The sequence below is a fragment of the Carassius gibelio genome, chromosome A25 (assembly GCF_023724105.1).
Source record: "Carassius gibelio isolate Cgi1373 ecotype wild population from Czech Republic chromosome A25, carGib1.2-hapl.c, whole genome shotgun sequence".
Lineage (NCBI taxonomy): Eukaryota > Metazoa > Chordata > Actinopteri > Cypriniformes > Cyprinidae > Carassius > Carassius gibelio.
In genome coordinates, this window is record NC_068395.1 from 15,701,902 (window position 1) to 15,729,187 (window position 27,286).

General features: G+C 39.1%; 1 protein-coding gene across 3 annotated transcripts in view; it reads left to right on the top strand.

Moving 5' to 3' along the window:
- The first annotated feature begins 835 nt into the window (after positions 1-835).
- The window catches only part of glg1a (golgi glycoprotein 1a), a 29,970-nt gene continuing 3,519 nt past the window's right edge, over positions 836-27,286 (top strand). For 2 of the 3 annotated variants that reach the window (XM_052544096.1, XM_052544093.1), the window contains exons 1-24: positions 836-1,171; positions 13,570-13,599; positions 13,778-13,864; positions 13,941-14,156; positions 15,314-15,517; positions 15,595-15,666; positions 16,184-16,370; positions 16,458-16,669; positions 18,868-18,989; positions 19,383-19,484; positions 21,493-21,646; positions 21,772-21,816; positions 23,103-23,240; positions 24,184-24,270; positions 24,413-24,475; positions 24,570-24,683; positions 24,762-24,850; positions 25,749-25,866; positions 25,949-26,041; positions 26,131-26,268; positions 26,387-26,510; positions 26,747-26,889; positions 26,967-27,068; positions 27,149-27,256. In XM_052544096.1, coding sequence (XP_052400056.1) covers positions 875-1,171; positions 13,570-13,599; positions 13,778-13,864; positions 13,941-14,156; positions 15,314-15,517; positions 15,595-15,666; positions 16,184-16,370; positions 16,458-16,669; positions 18,868-18,989; positions 19,383-19,484; positions 21,493-21,646; positions 21,772-21,816; positions 23,103-23,240; positions 24,184-24,270; positions 24,413-24,475; positions 24,570-24,683; positions 24,762-24,850; positions 25,749-25,866; positions 25,949-26,041; positions 26,131-26,268; positions 26,387-26,510; positions 26,747-26,889; positions 26,967-27,068; positions 27,149-27,256 — 3,045 coding nt within the window. In that variant the 5' untranslated portion in view covers positions 836-874. The remainder of the gene's footprint in view (positions 1,172-13,569; positions 13,600-13,777; positions 13,865-13,940; positions 14,157-15,313; positions 15,518-15,594; positions 15,667-16,183; positions 16,371-16,457; positions 16,670-18,867; positions 18,990-19,382; positions 19,485-21,492; positions 21,647-21,771; positions 21,817-23,102; positions 23,241-24,183; positions 24,271-24,412; positions 24,476-24,569; positions 24,684-24,761; positions 24,851-25,748; positions 25,867-25,948; positions 26,042-26,130; positions 26,269-26,386; positions 26,511-26,746; positions 26,890-26,966; positions 27,069-27,148; positions 27,257-27,286) is intronic. The other variant, XM_052544094.1, reaches the window with a different exon arrangement.

The following is a 27,286-nucleotide window of genomic DNA, read 5'->3' on the forward strand; positions in this document are numbered from 1 at the left end:
AATTAAAACAGAGTTAACATTTTAAGAAATAATTTTGAGAAAACAGCATTTTTATAAGATATGTGTATTTTATAAGCAAATTTATGGGCAGTCGCGAATAATAGATAGTGTATTAAAACATAGATAATTCTGAGGTTGCGTCATATTTCGAAATAAAAGAACACGTACTTGTCTTCCTGCAGAGAGCGCAAGGTTCTCTTTATTTATTTTTTTATTTTGTATTTTTTTTTTTTTTTTTTTGAAGATACGAATGAAAAAGAAAAGATAAAACAATTAAAATGTTATATCCTGGAATATTGTCTGTCAAATTTTTTTTAACCGAAAACAAAAATAATTCCGATGAAAAATTACACCCAAACGATTGTGATTGGTCCTTTCTTATCATCGCAAAGAAAAGTTACAGAAACCAGGTGACAAAAACGTATTATGTGTTACCGCGGCAGCGTTCTGGACTATAATTTTACCTGAATAAAGGCACCAGTAAACAGTTGTTTGATTGAGAATATACAGTTAAAACATTATAATACTTCTACCCATCATAGTCTGTACTTCTAAGCCCCGCCCATTTTTGAACTCACTGTTCCAGGATAATTCCCTTATATCTTCCTTTCATCTAATAAATGTGAAATAATTAAATAGATAAAAGTATCTTTATGTGGCGGTCTATGTGGCTCATGTTTGGACTTGGATGCTGTGCCGTTCGTGAACCCCAAATTCAATACTTCTTCATCCGAGAACTGACGAATCCTACTACGATGGCGGATTTAGCTCATGAATATTAATAGCACAACCGCAAAGCGACGTCAGCGCGTGCTCCATAATATTAATGAGCGTCTCTTGCCCGTAGTAGGATTCGTAACTTCTCTCGGCGAAGATGGCGGCGTGTAGACGTGTGCAGCGACTGCTGCTGTTCATGTTCATCTGCGGCTGGGTTGGTTCTGCTCATGGATTCAATTCGGACAAAGATAAAGACGCAGATAATTCCGAAAGAGGCAAAAATGCAGCGGTAGAGGGGAAAGCGTCGGCGCTGGATGGGGCCTCGGCGCGGCGCAGCGGCGGCTGGAAGCTCGCGGAGGAGGCGGCCTGTCGGGAGGACGTGAGCCGGATCTGCCCCAAACACTCCTGGAACAACAACCTGGCCGTGCTCGAGTGCCTGCAGGACCGAAAAGACGTAAGAAAACAAGGCCGAGTCTGAATTTAATGTGTAGTTTGTAAGTGCGTTGCGTGATCGTCAGTCTAACTTGCATAGTGTGTTACAGTAACACACATTTGGATCTGCAGCGTCTTTGTGCATTTGCGCGACATTCATAAGTTAAAGATCATATAGGTTAGTTAGGCATATATATATTTAAAAACCAGATGCAGTTTGACAAGAAAAGGCTTATACACGTTGTTTTGATAAGCATCACGATTGATAAAGTGAAAAAAGGTGCTTCCTGTTTATAGCTGTGTCTCAATCCCTAATGAGTTGCCTACTTAGAGCTCACCATCCGCCCAAGTGTGCGGTCTGAGTCAGCACCCTCCGTGACGTCACATGCACTGCTCTGTGCTGTCCTTAGAGTTATCCAGGGTATGGACGAGGCTGGCTTGTTTATTGAATTTCTGTTTCAGAGACTGGATGCTTTTGTAGTTTGACTCGACTGACTGGTTGTGCACTCTTCTTTTGCAGAGGGTTCTCTAAACAAATATGTGATATGTGAGCACTAAAATGAGTTTGTCAAAGATTGGCCATTGTTTGGTGGAACAGCAGCAACTTCTGAACACAAACATGGAAGCAATATGACCATTGAGGTCCTTGTGTAATAATGCTGATGAAGTGCTCTATATTGCCATTGTTAGTGTAATGCGAGCAGTGTTAATTTTGACACGAAATTTTAATTTAGTTTTAGTCTTAGTCTTTTGACTATAATTCTTTTTAGTTTTAGTCAAGTTTTAGTCATCTGATTTATTTTAATTTTAGTCTTATTTTAGTCGACTAAAATTGCTTGGTATTTTAGTCGACTAAAATAAGACTAAAATCAATAACAGATTTACTAGACAATTTTTTACAGCTGGTATAGGAAACAAACTTAACCAAAATATATAAAACACAAATTCAACTTTATTTCAACACAACTGTGTCTTTATTTCGATTCAAAAGCTTTTATGCAGCAACAAACACTGTCATGATAATGTAAACAATAACTAGCTGCCAATTGACCATCAATAAAAGAAAAATAAAGTTAGGTCCAGGACCTTAAAGTTTACAGCTGAGCTGAACATAAGTGCATACATTTAAAGTAAATATTTAATAAGTTGGCAGCTAGGTGGATAAAAAAAAGTAACAAGATTTTATAAGGTATTCATTTGTCTAGCAATATTGTATGTTTTAAATACTACAATATTGCTAGATTTGTATGTATAATGATAGGATGTGAACATTCATGTTTCACATGACTAATATAGAAATATTTGTGATATTGTCAACAAGTGGAACATTATAAAATATACTAAACATTAGTATTAATCAAATGTATTTATCATGATATTACGTATTAGTATTGTGCTCTCATCTAAATTGAAGAAGGGGCTATTTTACAGTACTTTTCAGTTCGTAATATTTAATGCTACAACATCTACGCACTGCACTATTCCAATTTTGCTTAGATCAATAAACAAAAGAACATCGTTGTAAAATTACATTTGAGAAAATGTCCGGGTGGCTCGTCTGTAAATGTCTTTTCAAATTGGTTGTGTTCTTGCCACGAATGAGCGCTCTGCGTGCTTTACACTTTGTTTTGTTTTGTTCGTCGTCAAACGTGAAGTGAGCTGTGGACATTTTGTCGCTCTTTTAGACAGTAGGGACTTTAAGCAACAGCTGCGAATGGAACGGCTACAGCGACCGGAAGTTTGCCGTCACACCGCTGTAGCCAAGAATGTAAAAGTCACTAAGCAACGGTAAAACAGAACAGCGCAACGCAGCATTAATTCATTTATTGAGATCCAAAAAAATATATAATTTAAAAAAGCAAGAGAAGGATTGCTTTTGGCGTTAAATGACAATCTTTTGTCAGAAGAGGAGTTTTTAATATTGTATGATGTAAATAAGTCTAAAAACATAACATTTATTTACCTAACCTCTCACGTTGTAGCGACTCTGGCAAATCAGCTGTTCTCCCGTAGTAGACCGTTAAATTAGAACGTCACAAAGTAGCAGTTAAATTCGCGCAGGCGCAATACAACGCCAGAATGGCGTTGCCGTTCCACCAGAGGCTGTTGCTTAAAGTCCCTATCACCTCTTCGAATGCCGACTTCCCGGGAGCTCATAAAAACTGAAAACCTTCGCTTCACGTCTCAATAAGTCAGGCTCTGATTGGTTCTCTTCTCTCATGCAGTCTGTTCTGTTTTGCCGGTTCTTTTGCTCATTCCTCGCATCTCTCCCGTCTGCTGATTTGATTTTCGTCACAGTCTATTTTCGTCTCGTCCTTTATTCGTTGACGATAATGTCAATCAATTTAGTCATAGTTTTAGTCTCCATCAGTGCCTTCTATTTTAGTTTTCGTTTCGTTTTCGTCAGCAAAAATATATTCGTGACGAAAATAATGACGAAAATATTTAGTCAACGAAATTAACACTGAATGCGAGTCAACCTCGTTCTTGATTACTGATTACATGAGCAACACTTTTTCTTTTGTTGAACATTTGTTGTTTACTTCCAGAAATAAATAAATATAAAAAATCCTGATAACTTAACTGCCCCAATGAAGTCCATTCTGGAATGTTTTCCTCAAAAACCTTCATTTCTTTGTGACTGCAGGACGAAAGATACGAACATCTTGGATGAAATGGGGCTTGAGTACATTATAAGGAATTGTATATTCTGGAAGTGAACTAATGCTTTAACTGGCAGAACTTGGTTTCCCTTTACTTGTGTTGATGATAAGTTTGGCGTTGGTTGTGTTATCTGTTGTATTGGATTGTTCAGACCGGGCCTGTTAATGGTGGGTTTTTTATCTGACCGTTCATCACATTGCACGGGTAATCAAAATATGTTTCTTACTATTATTATACATTTTTCAGCTCTTCATTACATTGCAGGTTATTTTACTGGATGTTCATCCCTAGCTGTTCCTCGCCATTACAAATTATTTATGTCAGGTCATCACAGATTAAGGCTATTTTTCTGGCGGTTCATCACATTTGCAGGTTATTTCACTGGTGGTTCATCACATTTGCAGGTTATTTCACTGGTGGTTCATCACATTTGCAGGTTATATCTGTGGCGGTTCATCACATTTGCAGGTTATTTCTCTGGCTTTTCATCACCGTTGCTGGTTATTCCTCAGTTGCAGGCTATTTTTCAACCGTTCACCACAGTTTGTGTTTCTCTGGCTGTTCATTGACATTACAGGTTGTTTTTCTGCTGTTTTTTTTTTCTCAGCTGTGATGGTGGCAGATTTTTACCAGGTGCAGTGTTGAGAAAAAAAAAGACTATATATATATATTAGGGCCGGGACTTTAACGCGTTAATTGAGATTAATTAATTACACAAAAAATAACGCGTTAACTAAGATGAATTAATTACAGAAAAAAAAATCCCGCATTTTTAATAACTTATTTTTGCACCGCGGAACGTTTCTCACTGGATGAGTTTCGGCGGGACCGATTATACTGGAGCACCAACTAGCGTTCGCTTCTCATATCACCGCAGCACATCGAGCCTCAAGTAGCACCTCAACGCAAAACATATAGCAGCTAGCGTGGACTTTACACTTTATGTTGAACTATATATTATTTTGTTGTTGCAACAGTTTATGTTGAACTCTTTATTGTTTTGGCCAAGGTTATTGAGAGTTGGACTTAGTATGTTATGGCCTCTGAAGCAACAGAGAGAGGTTTTCTAATAGTCAGTGTTTCCAATGTTCTGAATGTAATTGACAGTATTGTGTTTTACTTAAAAAACTCTTTACAGAAGGTTCCAGCGCCTATAAGCTTCCTGAATTTCTGAAATGTACTATTTCTAAATTGTTTCTAAATATGCTATTGCTACACTTCATGGCAAAAATTGCACTGGTCTGCTAGACTTGGTTGAACAAAAATAAACAATATTTTGTTGCTTAAGCTTATGTATTCAGTCATTATTCAATGGTATACTATAAATCCATGTGAAAAAAAATTACTTCTCACTGTTCTCAGGTCAAATATTTATATGCGATTAAAATGCGATTAATTTCGATTAATTAATTACAAAGCCTCTAATTAATTAGATTAATTTTTTTAATCGAGTCCCGGCATATATATATATATATATATATATATATATATATATATATATATATATATATATATATAATTAATAAATATTAGGGGTGGGCAAGTTTACACGTTATCACGTTAACGCATTTGTTAACGCCGATAATTATTTTATTGTGCATTAATGCAGTATTTTTTTTTATTATGGAAGTCTGTTGCTCACTTACTCTGAATACACATACAGAAAAATCACGGGCCACAGGAGGAGATGCTCCCAACCAAATCATTCAGGCTAAGCATCAACATTAACAAACCACTCTCCACTGTAATTTTTAACAGAAAAGAATGCAATGAGCTCCTAATCATAACTTTATTAAATGGGAAATAGGAAGTTTCCGATAGCACGGGAAGACAGCAGAGAAGCGCTCTCGCTCAACACAGTGGAGTGAATTGTTTTGTTAAATTTGTGGTTTATTATTTTGAGTTATATGGGATGCATTATCACATGTACCTCTCACAATACATTGCTTGACAGATCTATTGCTTTTGCCCCTCAGAAATCTTCACGCAATCATGCAGCACGTATCGGGAGATCTTCATTGGTGTGGTTCGCTCTCACACTCTCTGATCTATAGATAACTGAACCGCTCTCTTGCCCACCTCTTCCAACCGAGCCAGGGACTGCTAAACGCAGCGACCACACTAGTCAAACAAACCAGGCTTTGGGGGTCAAACGCGCTCCTGCATTGTTAAAACTGCCTAGTGTGAGCACACCCTAATTATTAAACACCCCCCCCCACACACACACACGAGTCTCTACACACCCATCAATTGTTATCCCGCGCCACACTGTACTGCTATGAGACCCGTGATCGTGCAGGTCTCTAATAGCAAGGTGACGTTATAATTTTATGATCGATGCTCTGGACTCTGCGCATAACTTGTTTTTCTACAACAGTCTGCAAAAGAAAATTAATTAGCTGAATTCATAAACTGGATTTTCCTGCCCTCAAGCCTGCAATCTAAAGGAAAGGCTGTGTATGGTGTTTGAGGTAATTTGTGAATCATCATAGTCTTATAGTCTAAATAAAATAAATTGCAACTATGACTGTTATTACAATTTTTTTTTTTTTTTTTTATACAAATCTTTGCTATAGTGTGTTATAAGTCACGTGTTAGCGCCGGTGGCAACCGACCGCCGCAGTGCTGTTACGCACCCCTCACAGCCGTAGTTGTTACAGGTTCTTTGGGTCATCACTTTGATCTAATTCAAGCTGTATTTCTCTTTGTTACAGTTTATTGCTTTATGATCATATGAAGATATCCTGCAGAGTTTTGTGTAATTCTCAGGCTGTAAATGAACTTTAGACTTTCTGTCATAGAGAAATCACTGTCGTGGATCCTTACTGTAAAGGTCAATTATTTAGCTGTACAGTGTTCCTCATTGTTTCTCATAAATAAAGACTGAATGGAGACAGTTTGTTTCCCTCCATTATTCAGAATCTGCTGGAGGCAAAAGGCCCTGGTGGCTTTATAAAAATACTGTTTTCTAAAATGAAAGACTGGCACAGCATGAGAACGGATCTTGTCACCAGGCCATTTATATGATGTTGAGGGGACAAAAGTCCAAAGTGTGTCCCCTAAGAAGTGATTTTCTGGTGCGCAAACCGTATCCTAATCTCGCAATGATCATACAGGGCTATGAGAGTGATATAAATTTTTTTTCACTTGCGTTATATTATAGACGGATGCAGCGTAATTGCACAAAGAAACTATACATGTTTCAGTATCTTTAAATCCTTTTAGAGTTGATAAATCCTGTTATAACTATTAAAGACTAATAGGACACGCTCAGCACAGGCTGAAGCCAAAACAGTTTGCTGTGTCTTTGATTGGATTTGGATGCCATTTTTAGTAACATTGTGACACTTATCAAGCCTTCAGCTCAATGGGAATGGAGATTTACACGCCTGATATTTACAGCGGGCCGTGAACAGCTGTCCTGTGCTGGGGATGCTTTCTGTCTGGGCTTGTTCTCAGCTGTTCAAACTAAGATCAGTGTCAGGTCATCAAGCTTAGGGAGACCCTACTGTCATGTAGAGTGCTCTTGACTGCTGAAGGTTTCGCATCACAAAGAGCGGTTTATTAGTGGAGGTATAAAATGTAATTAAAAGACCTCCATTTCACTTAAAACCTGCCAATGGCATACTCTCTGAGTTTCTTCAGATGTTTACCTTCTGTCTAATTTCTCATATTACCGTGTTCTCATACGTCAAAATACTTTTGTTTTAATTCGGATTGTTCTCTGTTTGTCACTTAAGTGACTGCAATGAATGGCACACATTTGTCAAATTTAAACACTCAATCGGCTGTCACAAGACTACTGCAGAATATTTGTTCTTGTCATGCCAAACATTGCTGTACAGCTTAACCTTTTAATTCCTTCTGTTTGACGAATCGCACAGAGAAGAGCGTATCAAAGGAAATTATATGAAATGAAAGCTGTTTTTCACATTAAAACTGCTCCGTTATGGCATTACGATTTACGAGTATTGTGGTCATTGGTTAATATTGTAATCATGAGTGGGCCACATGACCAAAACGTTATACGAGTGATTTATTTAAACAATGATAGAAGTTTTCTGTAAATAAGGTTACCATGAAATCTAGCTACATTTTAGAGGCCAGCAAAATTTCACAATTCTCAATAGCGCAGCAGAATACTAGGTTAAATAATATTAGTAAAAAACCAAAGATACAAATGAAACAAAAGATGTAAAAGATACAAATGAAACAAACAGTGCTTTATGCAAGTCTAAAGTATAGCCTAGGCTATTCAGTTAACTAGAGATGTTCCGATACCCTTTTTCTCTTCCCGATACCGATTCCGATACCTGGGCTCAGGGTATCGGCCGATACCGAGTACTGATCCGATACCTGGGTGTGTATCTGTATATACAGCTGTATATACTACTAGCCCTGTGTAAATTGCTAGAATTCTTTTTATGGTGTGCTTCAGACAGATCCCTCAATAAAACATGAACAAATACATGGTGAACTACTGTATTTATTACAGTATTTTTATTATCTAACATGAATTTGACAGTATTATTTATTTTCATATGCAAAAAAGAACTTGCATATGCATATGCAGCCAAAAATCTAACACCGCAAACTAAAAAAGGTATTTAAGTTTTACAATATAACTGTATAAAAAAACTGCAACAAATAAGTCTAGGAATATAAAAAAAAGATCTATTAATCAGATAATCTCTTTACAACAAAACAAGTAAAAAACAAGCAACCATCTAGGCATAATTATTATTATTATAGAGACGTATTATTATTACTGTAGGCTACAACAGTAGCTTTATATATTGTCAATTTACTCATGTAAACCAAACATTTATTTTAATGGGCTGCCATGAAGATCTTTGAGTGTCTGTGTTTATGATATGACAGTATTCTCAAATGAAACGGTAAATTCTCATGAAGTGACGGTTTATGCGTTCGTGTCCTCATGACACACAGCAGAGACTACAAAACAGCGAGCTCTCGCGCATCTGTGCCAGTCACCCACAGAGATGTAGATTTTGCGGGAGTAATATTTAAATAGTATTTTGCAGTTTAATATTCACAGACACTAGTATATATTCGGCTACTGTCTGGAGCCCTGCGCTTTGACTTACACGGAAGCGACTGAACGCAGCTGCCGGTACTGAATATACTCGAGAGTCTGTAACTACCGGTACTACAGAGACATACTGCTAACCACTGATCTATAATATAGTAGCGGCTTCACTGTCTTTTGGCAGTTTAGAATGTGATGAGTGATCCAGTCATATATAGATAAGGGCTGCTAACGCGTTTTCATTTCTTCTTCGCTGCTCTAAACAGGGGTTGCTTGTGGCAACACAGCACAACTTCCTGTGTTTTCAATGCATTTTGAGCAGCGAAGAAGAACCGTGCAGCGGTTAGGCAAAGCTTGCGGTCATAACTAGGTCTTTTTTAAGAAAATGGTATCGGATCGGTATATGGGTTCATGTACTCGCCGATGCCGATGCCAGAATTTGTTGTGGTATCGGAGATATTTCCGATACTAGTATCGGAATCGGAACAACTCTACAGTTAACAGCCTTCTACAGAAATTGAATAACTGAATGTAAATTAAAACAGCTTAGTCTTCACTGTAAGAATGAAATGTCATTTCTTATTTAAGCTATAAAAGTGATTGTCTTTTTTTGGTTAATTTTAAGCACACACAGGAATATTAACCTGCTGTCACTTTAAGAGCCACATGGATGCAACTTACTGTTACGCATGTACTTTTATTCTTAACCGTTTACATTCACTTATTACAAAACCGATAAGGGTTAATGTTAGGGCTGCACAACTATGACAAAAATCAGTATTGTCGAATATTCCCCTGAAATTGTAACTGCGCTTTATTAATTACGATGATCACAGTTTACATTGATGTTTATACCATTGTTTGATGCACCTGCATGCCATATTTTTATATGAAAATAAAACTAGATGAAAACACTGTGACTAGTATTGTATTGTTTTCCTTAAATTATAAAAAAAGTAAAAAATAAGGATCAAAATCTGGACTTTGAACAGTTAATTGCCGCTTTGAACGATTTTTGGCATCCAGAATTGTAATTGCGATTAGAAATTGTATTAATTGTGCAGCCCTAGTTTATGTGAATAATGAAGAATTTGACCGTTTAGGCACGCACCAAAAGTTCTGTGTTCTGCTCCGTCTCTGAGTGCATGAACAATGTTCTCTCAGGTTTTCATCAAATTAATAAATATAGTATACTTTGATAAATCGAGCACTTCCTTTACATGAATTTACTGATTTGCACATGAAATCTGACTTTTATGGGGGAATGAAAGCGCGCTGCTGGAAAGGGAGCAGATTGGGGCGTAATAAGTTATATCTCGATTACTGTAATTTCATAATCGTTTGAGGCCAAAATCAAAACTATTTTGATTAATTTCACAGCTCTATTTGAGATGCTTATTACCAGCATGTCATCCAAAACCTGTAGGACCTTTATTCATCTTGGACTGTTATAACAATTTTAACAATATTTTTAACAATATTAATATTGTAACAATATCCTTGCTAGCTTTCTGGGAATGTTTCCGTTTTATTGCGGTCTATGCAGGGTCAGAAAGCTCTCGGATTTCATAAAAAATATCTTACTTTGTGTTCCGAAGATGATTTTATGTGAAGGATCCCTTTAAACAGTGTGCTTCGTCATTTGAGACTCGCAGTATTTACTCCGCAAACATTTGATTCTCCTGGAGGGTGTGAACAAACATCCTCCCAGCGTGAAATAATGTCAATCCACCGGCTTATGTGAAATTTGATGCTTCACAGAAAGGCTGAAAAATGTAAAGTTTATTCAATGATGTATGTTGATATTTAATTCTGTTTAATCTTTGTAATTCAAAGTGAAAAAAAAAGCTTGAAGTTGAATTAGGTTGTTGTCATAATGAATTTTCTTACTCAAATGTTTAGACAAGAATGTTAATGATCAGATAGAGACATAATTTAAAACTCTTGATCAACATTAGCAGTCCACACAGGATGTGCAGCAGGAAGAGAGTGAGGCCTGAGCTGATTTCTGTTTGCACCTACTCTTAATTTACACCACACCTCTCCCTGGTATCACAAATTAACAGAAATAAATTTACATTAATTATACAAGGCCAAAAGTAAATGTAACACAAACCTGCAAACATAAGCTACAGTCAATATTTTTACACATCACTTACTAGGAAACTAGTTACCCAACTACTGCGACTGGTCTAGATTTGAATTTTCTTATTGAAGTGTTGACATTTGTAAAGGGAGAGTTCATCCAAAAATGAAAATTACCTCATGATTTACTCCCCACTCAAGCCGTCCTCAGAGAAATTCAAACTAAGTTATGTAAAAAAAAGAAATGTGTTGGCTCTTTCAAGGTTTATAATGGCAGTGAATGTGTGTTATTATTCAGTAGTCCAATAGAAGTCCAATAAAGTGTGTTCATCCATCATAAAAGATGCCCCACATGGCTCTGTGGGTGAGTAAAGGCCTCCTGAAGTGAATCGATTAATTTTTGTAAAAAACATTTTATTCACCCTCTGGAGCCATGTGGAGCACTTTTGATGGATGAACGCACTTCTTCAAGACTGCTTCAACACAACTGACTGGGACATGTTTAAGCAGGCTGCCACATGCAATAACACCACTGGCCTCCAGGAGTACTCGGAGACTGTCACTGCTTTCATCAACAAGTGTATTGATGACGTAACAAGTCACAAAAACCATCACTGTTGGGCCAATCAGAAGCCGTGGAAGACAAGGGAGGTCTACAGAGTCCTAAAGATGCGGAACGCTGCCTTCAGAGCTGGAGATGAGGTGGCCCTGAGAACAGCCAGGGCCAACTGTCCCACAGCACTCCAGGAGGATAGCCCATCAATTCAGCGACCGCATAGACACTAGGAACCTGTGGCAGGGGATACAGACAATTACAGACTACAAGCCCCCACCATGGACCTGTGACGGCAACATCTCTCTGCTGAACAAGCTGAACACCTTTTTCGCTCGCTTTGAGCAACAAAACAGCACCACTGCACAGAAGACTCCACCTCCTCCCGGCGGCCAGGTGATGACGCTGACCCCAGACAGCGTCAGGACATCCTTCAACAGGACCAATGCACGCAAAGCTCCGGGTCCTGACAACATCCCTGGGCGTGTTCTGAAAGACTGTGCAGCAGAGCTCACTGATGTCTTCACAGACATTTTCAACATATCACTGAGTCAGGCTGTTGTTCCCACATGTTTCAAAACTACCACCATCATTCCAGTTTCGAAGAAGCCATCTCCATCCTGCTTCAATGACTACCGTCCTGTTGCACTTACCCCCATCCTCATGAAGTGCTTTGAATTGCTAGTCATGCACCACATCAAGTCTGCCCCACTCCCCCCCCCCCCCCCCCCCCCTCGTTGGACCCCTTCCAGTTTGCATATCGGTCCAACCGCTCGACCGATGATGCCATCGCCACTGCCGTCTACTCAGCACTCACACATCTGGACAAAAAGGACTCCTATGTCCGAATGCTGTTCATAGACTTCAGTTCAGCGTTCAACACAATCATCCCTCAACAGCTCATTTACAAACTGGTCCAGCTGGGGCTCAACACTTCGCTGTGCAACTGGCTGTTGGACTTTCTGACTGGAAGACCTCAGGGAGTACGGGTCAGCAGCAACACATCCAGCACCATCACACTGAACACTGGAGCCCCCCAAGGATGTGTGTTGAGCCCCCTCCTCTTCACTCTACTGACCCATGACTGCACACCGTCACACAACTCCAACCTCTTAAGTTTGCGGATGCGACTGTGGTGGGTCTCATAAGCAACAAAGATGAGACCAACTACAGGAGCGAGGTAAGCCGCATGGCGGGGTGGTGCAGGGACAACAATCTCTCTCTGAACGTGGAGAAGACGAAGGAGATTGTTGTTGACTTCAGGAGAGCACACACTCAGCACTTTCCTCTGACCATCTACGGTGCGACTGTGGAGAGAGTGAGCAGCACCAAGTTCCTGGGTGTGCACATCACAGAGGACCTCTCCTGGACTGAAAACACCGCAGCACTGGCCAAGATATCGCAACCGCATCTCTACTTCCTCCGCAAACTGAGAAGAGCCAGAGCCCCGCCCCCCATCATGTACACCTTCTACAGAGGCACCATCTGTAGCTGCATCACTGTGTGGTATGGCGCCTGCAACGCATCCTGCCGAAAGACTCTGCAACGCATAGTGAGAGCAGCTGAGATATTTTGAAATATTTTCTGTATGTACTGTACATGTGGAAGAATAAAGCAGGCTTGACTTGATAAAGCATGGAAGAGCCAATACATTTTTGAATATAACTGTGATTTGATTTGTCCGAAAGAAGAAAGTCATGTACTACTAGGATGGCTTGAGTGTGAGTAAATCATTATCATTTTGGGTGAACTGTCCCTTTAAGCATAGTTTAATCTTAGTTTGCATTGTAAAACTCTTTAAAGCAGCAGTGTTACAGTCATACACATTGAGACAGACATTTCTGGTTGCTGCAGTGTGCCCACAAGAAGTGTTGTCAAGTTAAACATTTTAAAATGCACCTTGATGCACTATTATATTGTTGTGCTCGCTCTACCTGTTTGTAAAAACCCGAAGCCAGTCTAATTATTCAAGGCTAGTCTGTCTTGTAAATCATGTAGCTCTGAACCTGCCTGTTACTGGTGTCTGTGTGAACACTTATAATTTATACTCCTCTTGATCTCTCTTCAGGAGACTGAAATCGCTGCAGACTGCAATCACGTGAGTGTTTACACACTACTAAAGTTTATACTTTATATTATTTAAAATAGTAAAATATTAAATTATAATAATGTAAACATCATCATTATTTTAGTGCTGGATAAAAATAAAAAAAAACCTTGGTTAAAACTCAATCAGCACTGTAAGATTAGCCTAAGTTGTCCTGTTTTATGTTTAGCTGCTGTGGAACTATAAGTACAATCTGACGACCGATCCGAAGTTCGAGTCTGTGGCCGTCGAGGTGTGCAAGAGCACCATCAGTGGGGTGAGTGTGCAAAGCAAACAAGCTTTCATCTCAAGCTTAGCCACAAAGTCACTAAAGCATTCCAATAATGTTTCAGATTAAGGAGTGTGCTGCTGAGGAGCGTGGGAAGGGTTACCTGGTGTCCTGTTTAGTAGAACACCACACAAACATCTCTGAGTACCAGTGTAACCAGTACATCACCAAGATGACCCGCATCATCTTCAGTGATTACCGGCTGATCTGCGGCTTCATGGACCAGTGCAAGGAAGACATCAACAATCTGCACTGTGGAAGCATCAACACCGGAGAGAAGGTGAGTGATGTGGAAAAAAACATCATAACACACTTTTCTTTAGAAATATCACGATTTTATCACAGTTCTTTGTCATGTTGGTTTTACTACTTTACAAGTTGTCTGAACCTTACAGCCAAATGAATTTGCCCGTTATAAAGACAAAGCCTTTCATGGGAACAAAAAACGCAGATGTTTAGGCCAAAGAGGGCAAACATCAAAATCTTTTTTCTTATTTTTAATGACAAAGATACATATTATAACTACACATAACATGCAAATAAAACAAACAGTGCTTTGTTTTCCGATTTAATCGGTGTATTTAGCAGAAACGTTCAAGAAATTGAATGAACAAATCTAAAAATAAAACGCCATATGAACTGATTCCTATTGAAGCACCTGTATCGCTCAGAAAAAGCACAGGTCAGAGCAGCACGCGATTTAAACATTTAAAAGCACATGCAAATAATGAGAGTAACACTGCTGTGAATGCATGTGTTGTACAGTATATGACAGCGGAGCCAGAGCTGTAGCTGAGTGAATGTGTTCCCTCAAAACCAGATCATGCTTATCGTCCACGATCAAAAATCGTCATATTGCACACCCCTACCCCGGTGCATTGTGGGTAACTGAAAGCAGCAGTGTGACCACAGTCTTTGAAAAAGGATGCGACACTTATTTATAAACCACGGTTTACTTTCTGATAACAGCAGCAGTATTTCTAGAAGCTCTGCTCAACAGATTGTGTTACATCAGTGTCAGATACAGGACGGCAGATGAACACTAGAGCAACAGATACAGGCTTTAGACCCTTATACATCTGTGCAACTCCGTTCTTGAAATGGATTCATAAAGTTTTTTTTTTTTGCATCGGTCGATACTGGATATTTAGTTGTGCAAGATTACCTTTTGTAAGAGAAAATTATTTTTACCATTATGTAACACTCATTATGAAGTTTAAATTGAATAAAAAGTAATTCCACTGAGATATGTAATAACACTTTTATTGTAATAAGTGATTCTCAATCAATATCAATTTCTTATACTGTACTTCACAGTATTGCAATGCCTTATTTAACTTTGTAGAATTTGAAATAATGGCTTTTTTTTTTTTTTTTTTCAAAGTAGTATAGAGCTTGTTGAACTTTGCCCTGCTCTCACACGACTGTTCTCTGCAGGACCTCCACTCTCAGGGCGAGGCGATCGCGTGTCTGGAGAAAGCTCTGGTGTCTGAAGCCGAGGAGCAGCAGGGGCAGTACACCATCAAAGAGGGGTGTAAGAAAGCCATCATGCGTGTGGCAGAGCTCTCCTCCGACGACTTCCACCTCGACCGTAATCTCTACTTAGCCTGTCGGGAAGACCGCGAGCGCTTCTGTGAAAACGTAAGCCATGATCCTGTAAGACACACTCAACATGTGCACTTCTTTTGCTTATATTGTGCTCTGTTCGTTTGTTTCAGACTCCAGCAGGAGAAGGGAAGGTCTACAAATGTCTGTTCCACCACAAGTTTGAGGAGAGCATGTCGGACAAAGTACGTCTGGTTTGCGTCGTGCAGAAGCGGTTGCTGAGAATGGTTTCTAGTGATGGTGCACACAGAAAATAGGCAGATTAGTTCACACTTGACACATTCAAAGTGTAACGCAATCATACATAACCACAACTCAGTCTTCCTCTTCCTTCTTTACAAGTGCCTTTTATGCAAAGCTTTAGTTGTTTTACTAATGACCGGTGTTATGGACTGGTGTTATGGTTAACAAAACCATTAAAAAGCATTAAAACTGTAATAAAATGAGACGTAAAATTTATAAAAAAAGATAACACTGACCCAGGCATTCAGTCTTCAATAATTATTATTCAAATTAGTGCAGTCAAATGATTCATCATGATTAATTGCATCCAAAATAATAGTTTCTGTTTACATGTTTGTACTGTGTATATTCATTATATAAATACATACATACATACTTTAAAATTAAAAGTTGCTTGAAACACATTTACTGTTAAACTTTTTTTTTTTTTGGTCTAATGTAAATTTGTGTTTTGGGCAGTGCAAGGACGCTCTCTCCACTCGTCAGAAGCTGATTGCTCAGGACTACAAGGTCAGCTACTCGCTGGCTAAAGCCTGCAAACCAGACCTGCGTAAATACCACTGCAACATGGACACGGCCATGCCTCGCGGAAAAGAGGCCAAGCTCTCGTACCTGCTGCTGTGTCTGGAAGCAGCCGTGCACCGAGGTGAGGCCTGGAGGGGATTTGGACGGGTGCAGTCTCTGTCCCGTGTGTAGATGGGGTGTACTCAAGTTTGCTCTCGTTCTGTCGCAGGTCAAACCGTGAGCGGTGAGTGTCAGGGAGAGATGCTGGACTACAGGCGCATGCTGATGGAAGATTACTCGCTCAGTCCCGAGATCGTGCTGCAGTGCAGAGGAGAGATCGACACGCACTGCTCCGGCCTGCACCACAAGGGGCGAACCCTGCACTGCCTAATGAGGGTGTCCCGGGACAAGGGCGTCTTGGATGGACCATGCCAGAAAGCTGTGAGTTTAATGCACTTTGATGCACTCTCTTGCTGGTCGCTCTGTTCGATATCCTGAATAACACTGATACCAAGAGGCTGGAAAATATCCAGATAAATGTTTGCATTCATTGTGTTTCAGTACTTCCTGTGATTTTAATGAACTGAACTTGAATTGATTTCAATCGTGAATAAAGTTGTGCTGCAGTCATTCATGTTAAATAATGCTATGATCACTACCATGATCACTTCCTACTCACTCTTAACCTCAACACGGTCCCTGACACATCACTTACCCCTCCACATGTCATCTTTTGACGTAACCTATGCACACTTTCACCCTCCCAGCTATCTGCAATGGTTTCATCTTCACTTCCTTCCCCTAAACTGTAACAGTGCTACTGATACTCATTCAGCTCCACTCTTACATCTTGTTTAGACACTGTTTGCCCCTTGTCTTCCAGGCCAAGCCCGTAACACCTCTTCTGCACCTTGGTTATCTGATGTTCTACGCAAACATCATTCTAAGCTTAGAGCTGCTGAAAGGGTGTGGCGCAAATCCAAAAATACTACTGACCTTATAATGTGTATCAGTTACTCCTATCTTCCTTCTCTGCTAATGTCTCCACTGCTAAAATTACATACTACCATAAAAAAAAATTAACAATTAGTCTAACTCTTGCATGCTTTTTAAAACTTTTTCCTAACTTCTTTTCTCCTCCTCTTTCCCCTCCTGCTTCATCTCTAATAGCTGACGACTTTTTCATTAATGAAATTAAACCAATTAATGCACAGTTTTCCACACCACTATCAGTCAAGCTCATATCACCAGCAAACATACTCATTTACATTCTTCACTTCACCCTGCTACTTGCCCGCTTGATCCTGTTCCATCTCATCTTCAAGCCATTTCTCCTGCAATTGTACTTGCACTGACTCGCATCATCAACACATCCCTCCACACTGGTGTTTTTCCCTCATCATTTAGACAGTCTTGTATAACTCCATTACTTAAGAAACCCAGCCTCAACCAATCTCTTAAAAAAAAATAAAGAACCACAGACCAGTTTCCCTTCTTCCTTTCATTGCAAAAACACTTGAACGAGCGGTGTTCAACCAAGTCTCTACATTTCTCACACACCACAACCTCCTTGACCGCAAACAATCTGGCTTCAGAAGTGGACATTCAACTGTGACTGCCTTGCTCTCAGTTGTTGAAGCTCTAAGACTGGCAAGAGCATAATCCAAATCTTCAGTACTTATCCTGTTTGATCTGTCTGCTGCTTTTGACACGGTTAACCACCAGATCCTCCTATCAACGCTACTGGCAAAAGGCATCTAAGGAATCACACTTCAATGGTTTGAGTCTTACCTATCAGATAGGTCCTTCAAAGTATCTTGGTGAGGTTTCCAAGTCACAACATCTTACTACTGGGGTGCCTCAGGGCTCAGTTCTTGGACCTCTTCTCCTCTTGGCAGGTTTTTTAGTCAGTTCTATTAAACCTTTACAATTAATAAAGAACGCGGCAGCAAGATTAATTTTTAATGAGCCAAAAAGAATACACGTCACACATCTGTTTATCAATTTGCACTGGCATTGATGTTTGCCTACAAAACTACCACTGACTCTGCACCCATTTACCTAAATTTGTTACTTCAGACTTATGTGTCCTCTAGAAGCTTGTGTTCTGCAAGTTAATGTCGCTTGATTGTGCCATCCTAAAGAAGCACAAAGTCACTTTTACAGACTTTTACATTAAATGTTCCCTCCTGGTGGAATGACCTGCCCAACTCAATCTTCAAGAATCGCCTAAAAACACATCTCTTCCATCTTTATTTGACTCTCTAATTTTAACACTCTATTCTTAAAAAAAAAATCGAACTACCTTTCTAATCTTTTTGTATTCTATTTTCTTTTCATATATAATGCATATGTGTGTGTATGTATGTATAAAGACCTCTAACACTACTAGCTTGCTCGTTTTTCTTTTTATTTATTATATTATTTAAAAGCCCATGCTACATGTACTGTGTTAACCTAACTGAGACTTGTTATAGCACTTCTATATCATCTGTTCTTTGTTGTTTTTGATCGCTTCCACTGTCCACATTTGTAAGTCGCTTTGCATAAAAGCGTCTGCTAAATTAATAAATGTAAATAATGCAGCGGCTGTGATGAAGGTCTCTGATTATGGCTTTCATAACTGTGTGTCCCATCAGCTCCAGACACTGATACAGGAAACAGACCCCGGGGCCGACTATCGCATCGATCGCGCTCTGAACGAGGCGTGCGAGTCCGTCATCCAGACTGCCTGCAAACACATCCGAAACGGAGACCCCATGTGAGTGCTCTTGTGTTCATGTTATTTGGCCCAGAGCCCCAGCTAGAAAGCATTCCTGCTGCTAAACATGACATGATTTAGGAAGAAGTTCGCTTAAAAATTAAACGAGTCAGCATTTACTCATCCTTATAATTTCTAACGTGATGGGTTTTTTCTTGAAATTGAACAAATATTAGAGATTATTTGCATATGTGTTTGGTACCAAAGCCTGTTCTGTGTCTTGAGGCACTGCATATGACAATAATGGCTCTGACCAAACCTGTTCTTCCATAAACGTCCCAGTGTGCTGATCGATCTTTACATTTGACCTTGTTTCTGTCAGTTCGTAATAGAGTAGAAGCTCTGAAGGTGAAGTGTATAATATATTTTTGTTGTGTGTGTGTGTGTGTGTAGGATCCTGTCTTGTCTGATGGAGCATCTGTACACTGATAAGATGGTTGAAGACTGTGAACACCGATTGCTAGAGCTGCAGTACTTCATCTCCAGAGACTGGAAGTGAGTCACAAACATCAAGAGTTTTGTGCAATTAGGTTTTATTCCACACTTTTAATTTGAGTCCCATTTATATATTTTTGAATGATACACTTCAGGTGCTTTCTTTTTGTCTTTCCCCCCATTCTTCAGAAAGAATGCAGTAGAGCTGCTACTTGTGTTTCGCAATTAAAAGGAATGTTACTTTTTTGGTAAAAGAGAAGTCATGTGGTGAAAGGATTGAGCAAGAAATGAGACACGGCTAAATATTACAATGCTAATATTTGATAGTGCCAAATAATTTAAAGTGTTTTTTTTTTTGGCTTGTTTTAATTTGATTTGTTCTTGTTTAGGTTTTAACAGTTTTTTTTTTGGGTGGCCACTAGTCCTACTATCCACAGTTTTTTTTTTTTTTTTTTTTTTTACTGAAAAATTGCGTGAGAATTTCACTTGCCCGACAGGACAAATAGCCTAATTAAAACTTAAGTGACAATTAATAACTAGTAATGCATGCTATCAAAAGCTGGGTTTCCATCACCCTGCCGTTTTGCGCATTTTGAAGTATTGCAGCAGAATCGGGTGATGTAAACACTGAATTTCAAATTCTTGTTCGCGAATGTTTTGTGCGATATTCCAATTTTGCGCATAAGTTAAATTCGCAACTTTGGATGGAAACCCAGCTGAGCTGAGGCTGTTGACCGGTTTTCATGATGAAATAAGCATAACCCCTCACGTAAAGAAACTCACAGAACAAACATACTGATGTGAAAGTTCAAAACATTTCGTTTATTAACAAGGGAGCTGTTTTGCTGAATATTTTCATGATTGCAAATGTTACATTGATGTAAGTTCAACAAACAAGTGGTTAAACTTACATTTTACACACATTCGACTGTTTTGTTCTATTTCACCAACAACAAAATAAATGTCTACAAAGATCAAAACAGACGTATTGCCCATTCTCTGATCAACACTCACCGTTTTATTACTGAATGATTCAGTGTTTTGTACGAATCTGTTTCAGGAATAAGTGATTAAACTACTGGCGGTTTAGTCTCACGTTTAAAAGTGTGCATTTTCCCCCAGCATTTCTTAGTTGTATATTCAGTTTTATTTAAAACATTTATCTCATAACATTTATTTACTGCAGTTTTATTTTTGCAGTGTAAATTATTTAATTTGATTGGTGACAGCCAGTGTTGAGGAAAGTTACTTTTAAAAGTAATGCAGTACAATATTGCGTTACTTCCTAAAAAAGTAACTCATTACATTACTTAGTTACTGCTTATTGAAAGTAATGTTACATTTTTGCACTTATGCATGTTCACGTTTATTATAGAACTAACGAAACATCTTACTCGTGATTTCTCTTAAAATGGGGACAGGAGAGTTTCAATCAATAAATGAAAAAAAAAAAAGCAACTGGCGTTACTTATTTGAAAAACTAACTCTGATATTTTCTTGTAAATTAAAAAGTAATGTTACTTTACTAGTTACTTGAAAAAAGTAATCTGATTGTAATGCGTTATCCCCAACACTGGTAACAGCCCTGGAGTGTGTATTGAGCTGATGAAAATATTGATGCAGTGCTTTTGTGGGGATATTTTGAATGAGATATTATTTAAAAAGTTCACTGTATTATCGAAATAAGTTTTGCCTGCAATGTTATTTTCCTTTTTAATTTTACATTAAACACATTAAATATCACGTATACGAATGTAATGTAAGGTTTTTTTTTAAGTTTGGTCTTAAATTTCCACAAAAGGTGGTATTTTTAAAAAGGTTTTAAATTTAACTTGTTTATATCGGTGTACATCCTGTTTTTTTGTTTTGTTGAGCAAGCCAAAACTACTGTCACAGCCAGGTTCATTTAACATCAGATAATGATCTTAAAACCCTGAGATTCGTTCCTCTAAATCTCTAAATCCCGAGACACTGTCAACAAACAGCTTTGAAAGTTCCTGTTCATATATATCTGTCGGGGTTAAATGTGAGTTGATGTCCAACCATTTCCCTGTGGTTCTGGTTACAGACTGGACCCTATCCTGTACAAGAAGTGTCAGAACGACGCGGCCCGCATCTGTCACACTCACGGCTGGAACGAGACCAGCGAGGCAATGCCCGCCGGAGCCATTTTCTCCTGTCTGTACCGGCACGCTTACCGCACCGAGGTGCAGGGACGACGGGTACGACTGACGCTCACTAAACACACTCATCTTACACTCTACACATTAACTTATGCATTGACTTATCAGACAATAGGACCTCGAGAAACTATAGCTTATCTGCGGCTTCCTAAATGTAACTATAGGGATCATCAGAAACTTCTGATGTAAGTTTGGACGAGAGCTCGAATGTAAGTATCTTCTGGTTCCTTAAGGAGGCGGATCTCACAAACCAGTCCAAAACATGACACGACTGCATACAAACAATTGAATCCATTTTTACTATTAACATTTTATGCATTGTTACATTATTTTAATGTAAATTAAGTTACCTCCCCCTAGTTCAAGAAGAAAATGCAATCAGATGATGTATCTGTGTATATAAGTCATTATATGCAGTGCTACCCACTAATATTGGCACCATTGGTAAATATGAGCATCTGCATCTTTTTGATCTTTCGTTCAAAAAAAAAACATTTGCAATATTCTAACATTTCATTGAAGCAAAACAATTGAAATTAGGGGGAAACTCTCATATGAAGTGTTTTTCTCCAATGCATGTTGGCCACAATTATTGGCACCCCTAGTAATTCTTGTGAGTAGAATATCTCTGAAGTACGTTCCTGTTCATAATCACATTTTCAGCACAACAGGGTGACTGTGGGCACAGGAAATTCTCCAGTCATGACTTCCTGTTCCACAGGGTTGTAAATATGAGGAACACAAAGGCCGAATTTCCCGAAATCAGCCAACCTAAGAAGTAAAACCAAATAATGTAGTTCTGATGTGCAGGACCAAACTGTTGAGCTTCACAAAACAGAAAATGGCTGTAAGAAAAGAACTAAAGCATTGAAAATTAAGATTTTTCTCATATTTACCAAGTGTCCCAATACAGTGGAGGGCACTGTATATTTTGCTTATTTGTGCTTATACATCATACAAGTACTTTATTTTACTTTAAGATCACCATAAATTTGTGTCACAGTGCAGAAAATCTTAATGGTCTCAAAATGGTGTTCAAGCAAACCGTATATATTTCTAGTTGGTTTTTGTTGTGAAATACGACTCTGTTATGTTCTTGACTGGTTTGGTGATGTTCACTCTAAAAGTAAATGTGATGAAGCTACAGATGCATGTTCACAGCAAATTAGCAGGGACAACGAATCAAAATCACCGTCCTTTGCCAAGACTGAAATAACATAAATTCATGTTGTGGGCTTTAAACGAGTAGTGATTGACAGGAAATTAACTCGAATGATGTGGGTCTTGGGAGTTTTTATTTTTACAGACTAATCTAAAAATAATAAAATTCTAATAAAATTATTGTAATGATATCAAAATTCATGACACCGGTCAGACCCGTGCACACAGATCGCTGTTTGTAGAAGGATCCAGAACGGTGTACATGGGTCTGATTGATTGGTTGTGGGTCTGTGTGTGTGTCTGTGTGTGCTAATGCGTCTGAGTCGATCTGTAGTTATCTCGCGACTGTAAGACGGAGGTTCAGCGGATCCTGCACCAGAGGGCTCTGGATGTGAAACTGGATCCGGACCTACAGCAGCGATGCATGACGGACCTCGGGAAGTGGTGCAGTGAGAAGACTGATGCGGGACAGGTCCGTGTACAAGATGACGCCAATTATAACTGTCATTTTCCATCGGTTAGGTGCAGTGAAGTCCTCTTTTCTTAAATCAGTGGTTTTGTGGTCTGTTGATGTAATGAGGATTGCAGTCTTTGCAACCCTGTTACTACGATGTAGGACTTGATGTTAAAATGGATATAAAAAAAAAAGAACTACAAAAATGCACTATAAAATTACTAAACTACTTCATTACATGGAGTAAAATAAATAAATTACTATTTCCAAATATAAATTATAGTATGACCTCAGTGTTACGAAAATAGCGCTGTACATCACCTTTCATAGTATGCAATTAAATCTTTTTTTTTCTTACAAATGGACAGAGCAGGTTTTTTTTTTTTTGTAATATAAAATTTTTGCCTGTTACCCTGTTAACCCTGTTACTGAAAAAAAAAAAAAATCTCTCTCTTTTTTTAAACGACTGTAGTAACAGGCTTGAATGATTGTTTGAATGCTATCAGCACTACAGTATTTTTAAAACTTTATAAAATGGAATGTTTTTTTGCAGTGTTCCATGAAGATTCCAGAAATGTTTCTTCCTGTGTCACAATTTAAGAATGTTAGGAATGTTGTGTGGCAACAGGATTGAACGCAAATGAATGAAGTATTACAACAGGAATATAATGCCAATTATGATTTAAATTTAAGTATTGCACAAAGGAAGGTCAGCTTCTAAAATGGGACTACTGGTGATGCTCGGTTTATTTAATATTTTATGTTGAAGAATGATTTTTTTTTTTAAACGAGATTTGTGCCAGTAATCTCTACAAAACATCTTGGGATACCAACAAATGTTTCGTATTCATGGAAAGTGGTGTTTACGGAAACAGTTTAAATGTTTTTCCTGCAAAAAAAAAAAAAAAGTCCCAGTTCTGAAGTGAAGCATGTGTCAGTGTTTGTATGTTTCGTCTGTCAGGAGTTGGAGTGCTTACAGGATCATTTAGAAGATCTGATCCCTAACTGCAGGGATGTGGTGGGAAACCTCACAGAATTGGAGTCCGAGGTACAAAATAAAGTATTTTTTACAGCAGTTTGACTCTGAAATTAAAAAGCCTCAGTGTCTATATTTGGGTGCTATTGTTCTCTGCTAGACGTGAGACGTCTGGGGTGGGTTTGGACTGATTTTGGTGTGTCTGGTTTTCCAGGACATTCAGATTGAGGCGTTGTTGATTCGTGCCTGTGAGCCCATGATCCAGTCCTACTGTCATGTAAGTCGCAAATCATTTTATAATAAATGTACTAAGTAGCTTGTTTTTTCCTTTCTTCATTTGCTCTATATTTTTCCCACTGTTTGTCTCGCAGGATTTGGCTGATAATCAGATCGACACAGGGGACCTGATGGAGTGCCTCGTTGCCAATAAGCACCAGAAGGAAATGAACGAGAAATGTGCTGTCGGAGTCACACACTTCCAGCTGGTACGTCTGAAGAAATCCACAAGCGCTCTTCCTACAGTTACTACTGTAGTATTTCAACCGTCTGTTCCTCCTCCACAGATCCAGATGAAGGACTTTCGCTTCTCGTACAAGTTCAAGATGGCGTGCAAAGAGGACGTGCTCAAACTGTGCCCCAACATCAAAAAGAAGTGAGCGCGTGGCTGTCAAACAAACCAAACGTTTCATAACTGCTCTCATGCATTTTAGGTTATCATCAGGGGTGAGCGATATTTATCCACAAGAGTAATATTGCAATTGTTGTTTTACCGATGTTTGACTGACTGCAAAAAAAACTAATAAAAACACATCTCGAGTCCAAAAGCATTAGTTTTGTGATGAAGCCTATTAGAATATAGTTGAAATGCCCATAATTCCAGTTTTGAATGCAAAAAAAATCCCTGTATGGGTTTTTTTTATTTTTAGGAGATATGGTGTTGAGCAAGATCACACAAGTCAGTGTTGTTTTCTTTATTATCATTGCGTTATCGCATAGGTTGTGTTGATTTTATACAGCAGTTCAACAAACAAGGTTAATATTGAGTGAGTAAATTTTAGAAAATAATTTGTTTTTGTTTTTTTTGTTGTTTTTTTCGCCAACGAAAATAGATCCAAACAAAGCCAGAGCAGAACATTTGTGTCATTGGCGTTTCATTCCTGAGTGAATCTGCTTTTGAATTAATCATTTGAGTCAACAGTTCAATTATCTGTTCAATGCTTGCTTGCTTTTCGAATGAATCGTTTGAATAAATGATTCAATGAATCACTAATTAAGACGGACTTGTCGCAGCCTACTGGTGATTTTAGTGTAATATGTTTATCCTTCACAGGCAATGTACCAGCACAAAAACACTCGACCAAATTAATTTTTAACTTAATCAACCAAAATGTAATTGTCATTATCGCCAAAATTTCAAAAATATATATTTTTTTGCTATCAATATCGCTCACCCCTAGTTATTGTATAAATAATGCGCGATTGGTAGTAAACTACAATTGGAGGTAATGTAGAGCATGATGGGAATGTTTTGGTGGTCTGTTTACTCTTAGGGTGGATGTGGTGATCTGTCTGAGTACCACGGTAAGAAACGACACTTTACAGGAAGGCAGAGAGCAGCGCGTGTCCGTGAAGTGTCGTAAACAGCTCCGAGTGGAAGAACTGGAGATGGTCAGTGTCTATATATATTTGAACACGTCTGATTTGTAATGTTTTGTAACCTGCGAAGCTGAGATTTGTCCGTGTGGTGCAGTCTGAGGACATTCGTCTGGAGCCGGATCTGTATGAGAACTGTAGGCAGGACATCAAGCAGCACTGTCAGAACGTGGTGTTTGGAAACGCTCAGGTACATCCATCATAACTCCAACGGACCACGCCTCTGATCCTCCGTTCAACGCCAATGATCTGCTCATCTGTGCGTTTGTGCTCGTTCAGGTGATCGAGTGTCTGAAGGAAAACAAGAAGCGGCTGACCCAGCACTGCCATCAGAAAGTCTTCAAACTGCAGGAGACGGAAATGATGGACCCAGAACTCGACTTCCAGCTCATGAGAGTCTGCAAGCAGATGATCAGGGTGTGAAACCTCACCAGTTACACCTGAAAACACCCTAGAGATGAATGATGGCTTGAGAGTTGTTTGATTCGATCTGTAGAAACAATTGAACTTTTATTTTCTGTTGTTTATCATACAGCGTTTCTGCAGCGAGTCAGATGCAAAGAACATGTTACAGTGTCTCAAACAAAACAAGAACAGCGAGCTGATGGACCCGAAATGCAAACAGATGATTACTAAGAGACAGATCACCCAGAACACAGGTACAGTTACCACTACATCCTCATACACACATGTACATACATAGTAACTTGTCTTGAATCACTCGCAGAATTGAAGACGGAGAACTGAGGGTGTCACAGTTTACCTTTGTCTGTCATTATTGCTTTAAAAACTAATGAGATACGAGTGCCCTATTCGTGTGTAGTCCCCGAAGGCAGTAAATTAATGAAAAACCTTGTTCTGTCAACTAAGTTGGATGCTCTTCCCTCCATCCTAGACTATCGTCTGAACCCTGTGCTGAGGAAGGCTTGCAAAGCGGACATCCCGAAGTTTTGCCAGAGCATTCTGAACAATGCCAAAGACGACAACGAGCTGGAGGGGCAGGTCATCTCCTGCCTCAAACTCAAATACGCAGACCAGGTTTGTAACGCTAATCGCTGTGAATGCACGCAAACCTGAGAAAGCACCGTTATAAGAGCGTGTGTTTGTGTCTCCAGCGTCTCTCTCAAGACTGCGAGGGCCAGATCAGTGTCATTCTGCAGGAGTCCGCGCTGGACTACAGGCTCGACCCGCAGCTGCAGCTCCAGTGCACCGATGAGGTAACATTCACCGCCTTACTATGATTGAGACAGAGATGCATTGAGAGTCTTGAATGACTAATAATGGCTGCTTGTCCCAGATCCCGCGGCTCTGTGCGGAGGAAGTAGCTGCGCAGGAGCAGACGGGTCAGGTTGAGGAGTGTCTGAAACTCAACCTGCTGAAGATCAGCCATGAAGGCTGCAAAAAGGTAGGAATGCTTTGGCCTCGATCGGCCGAT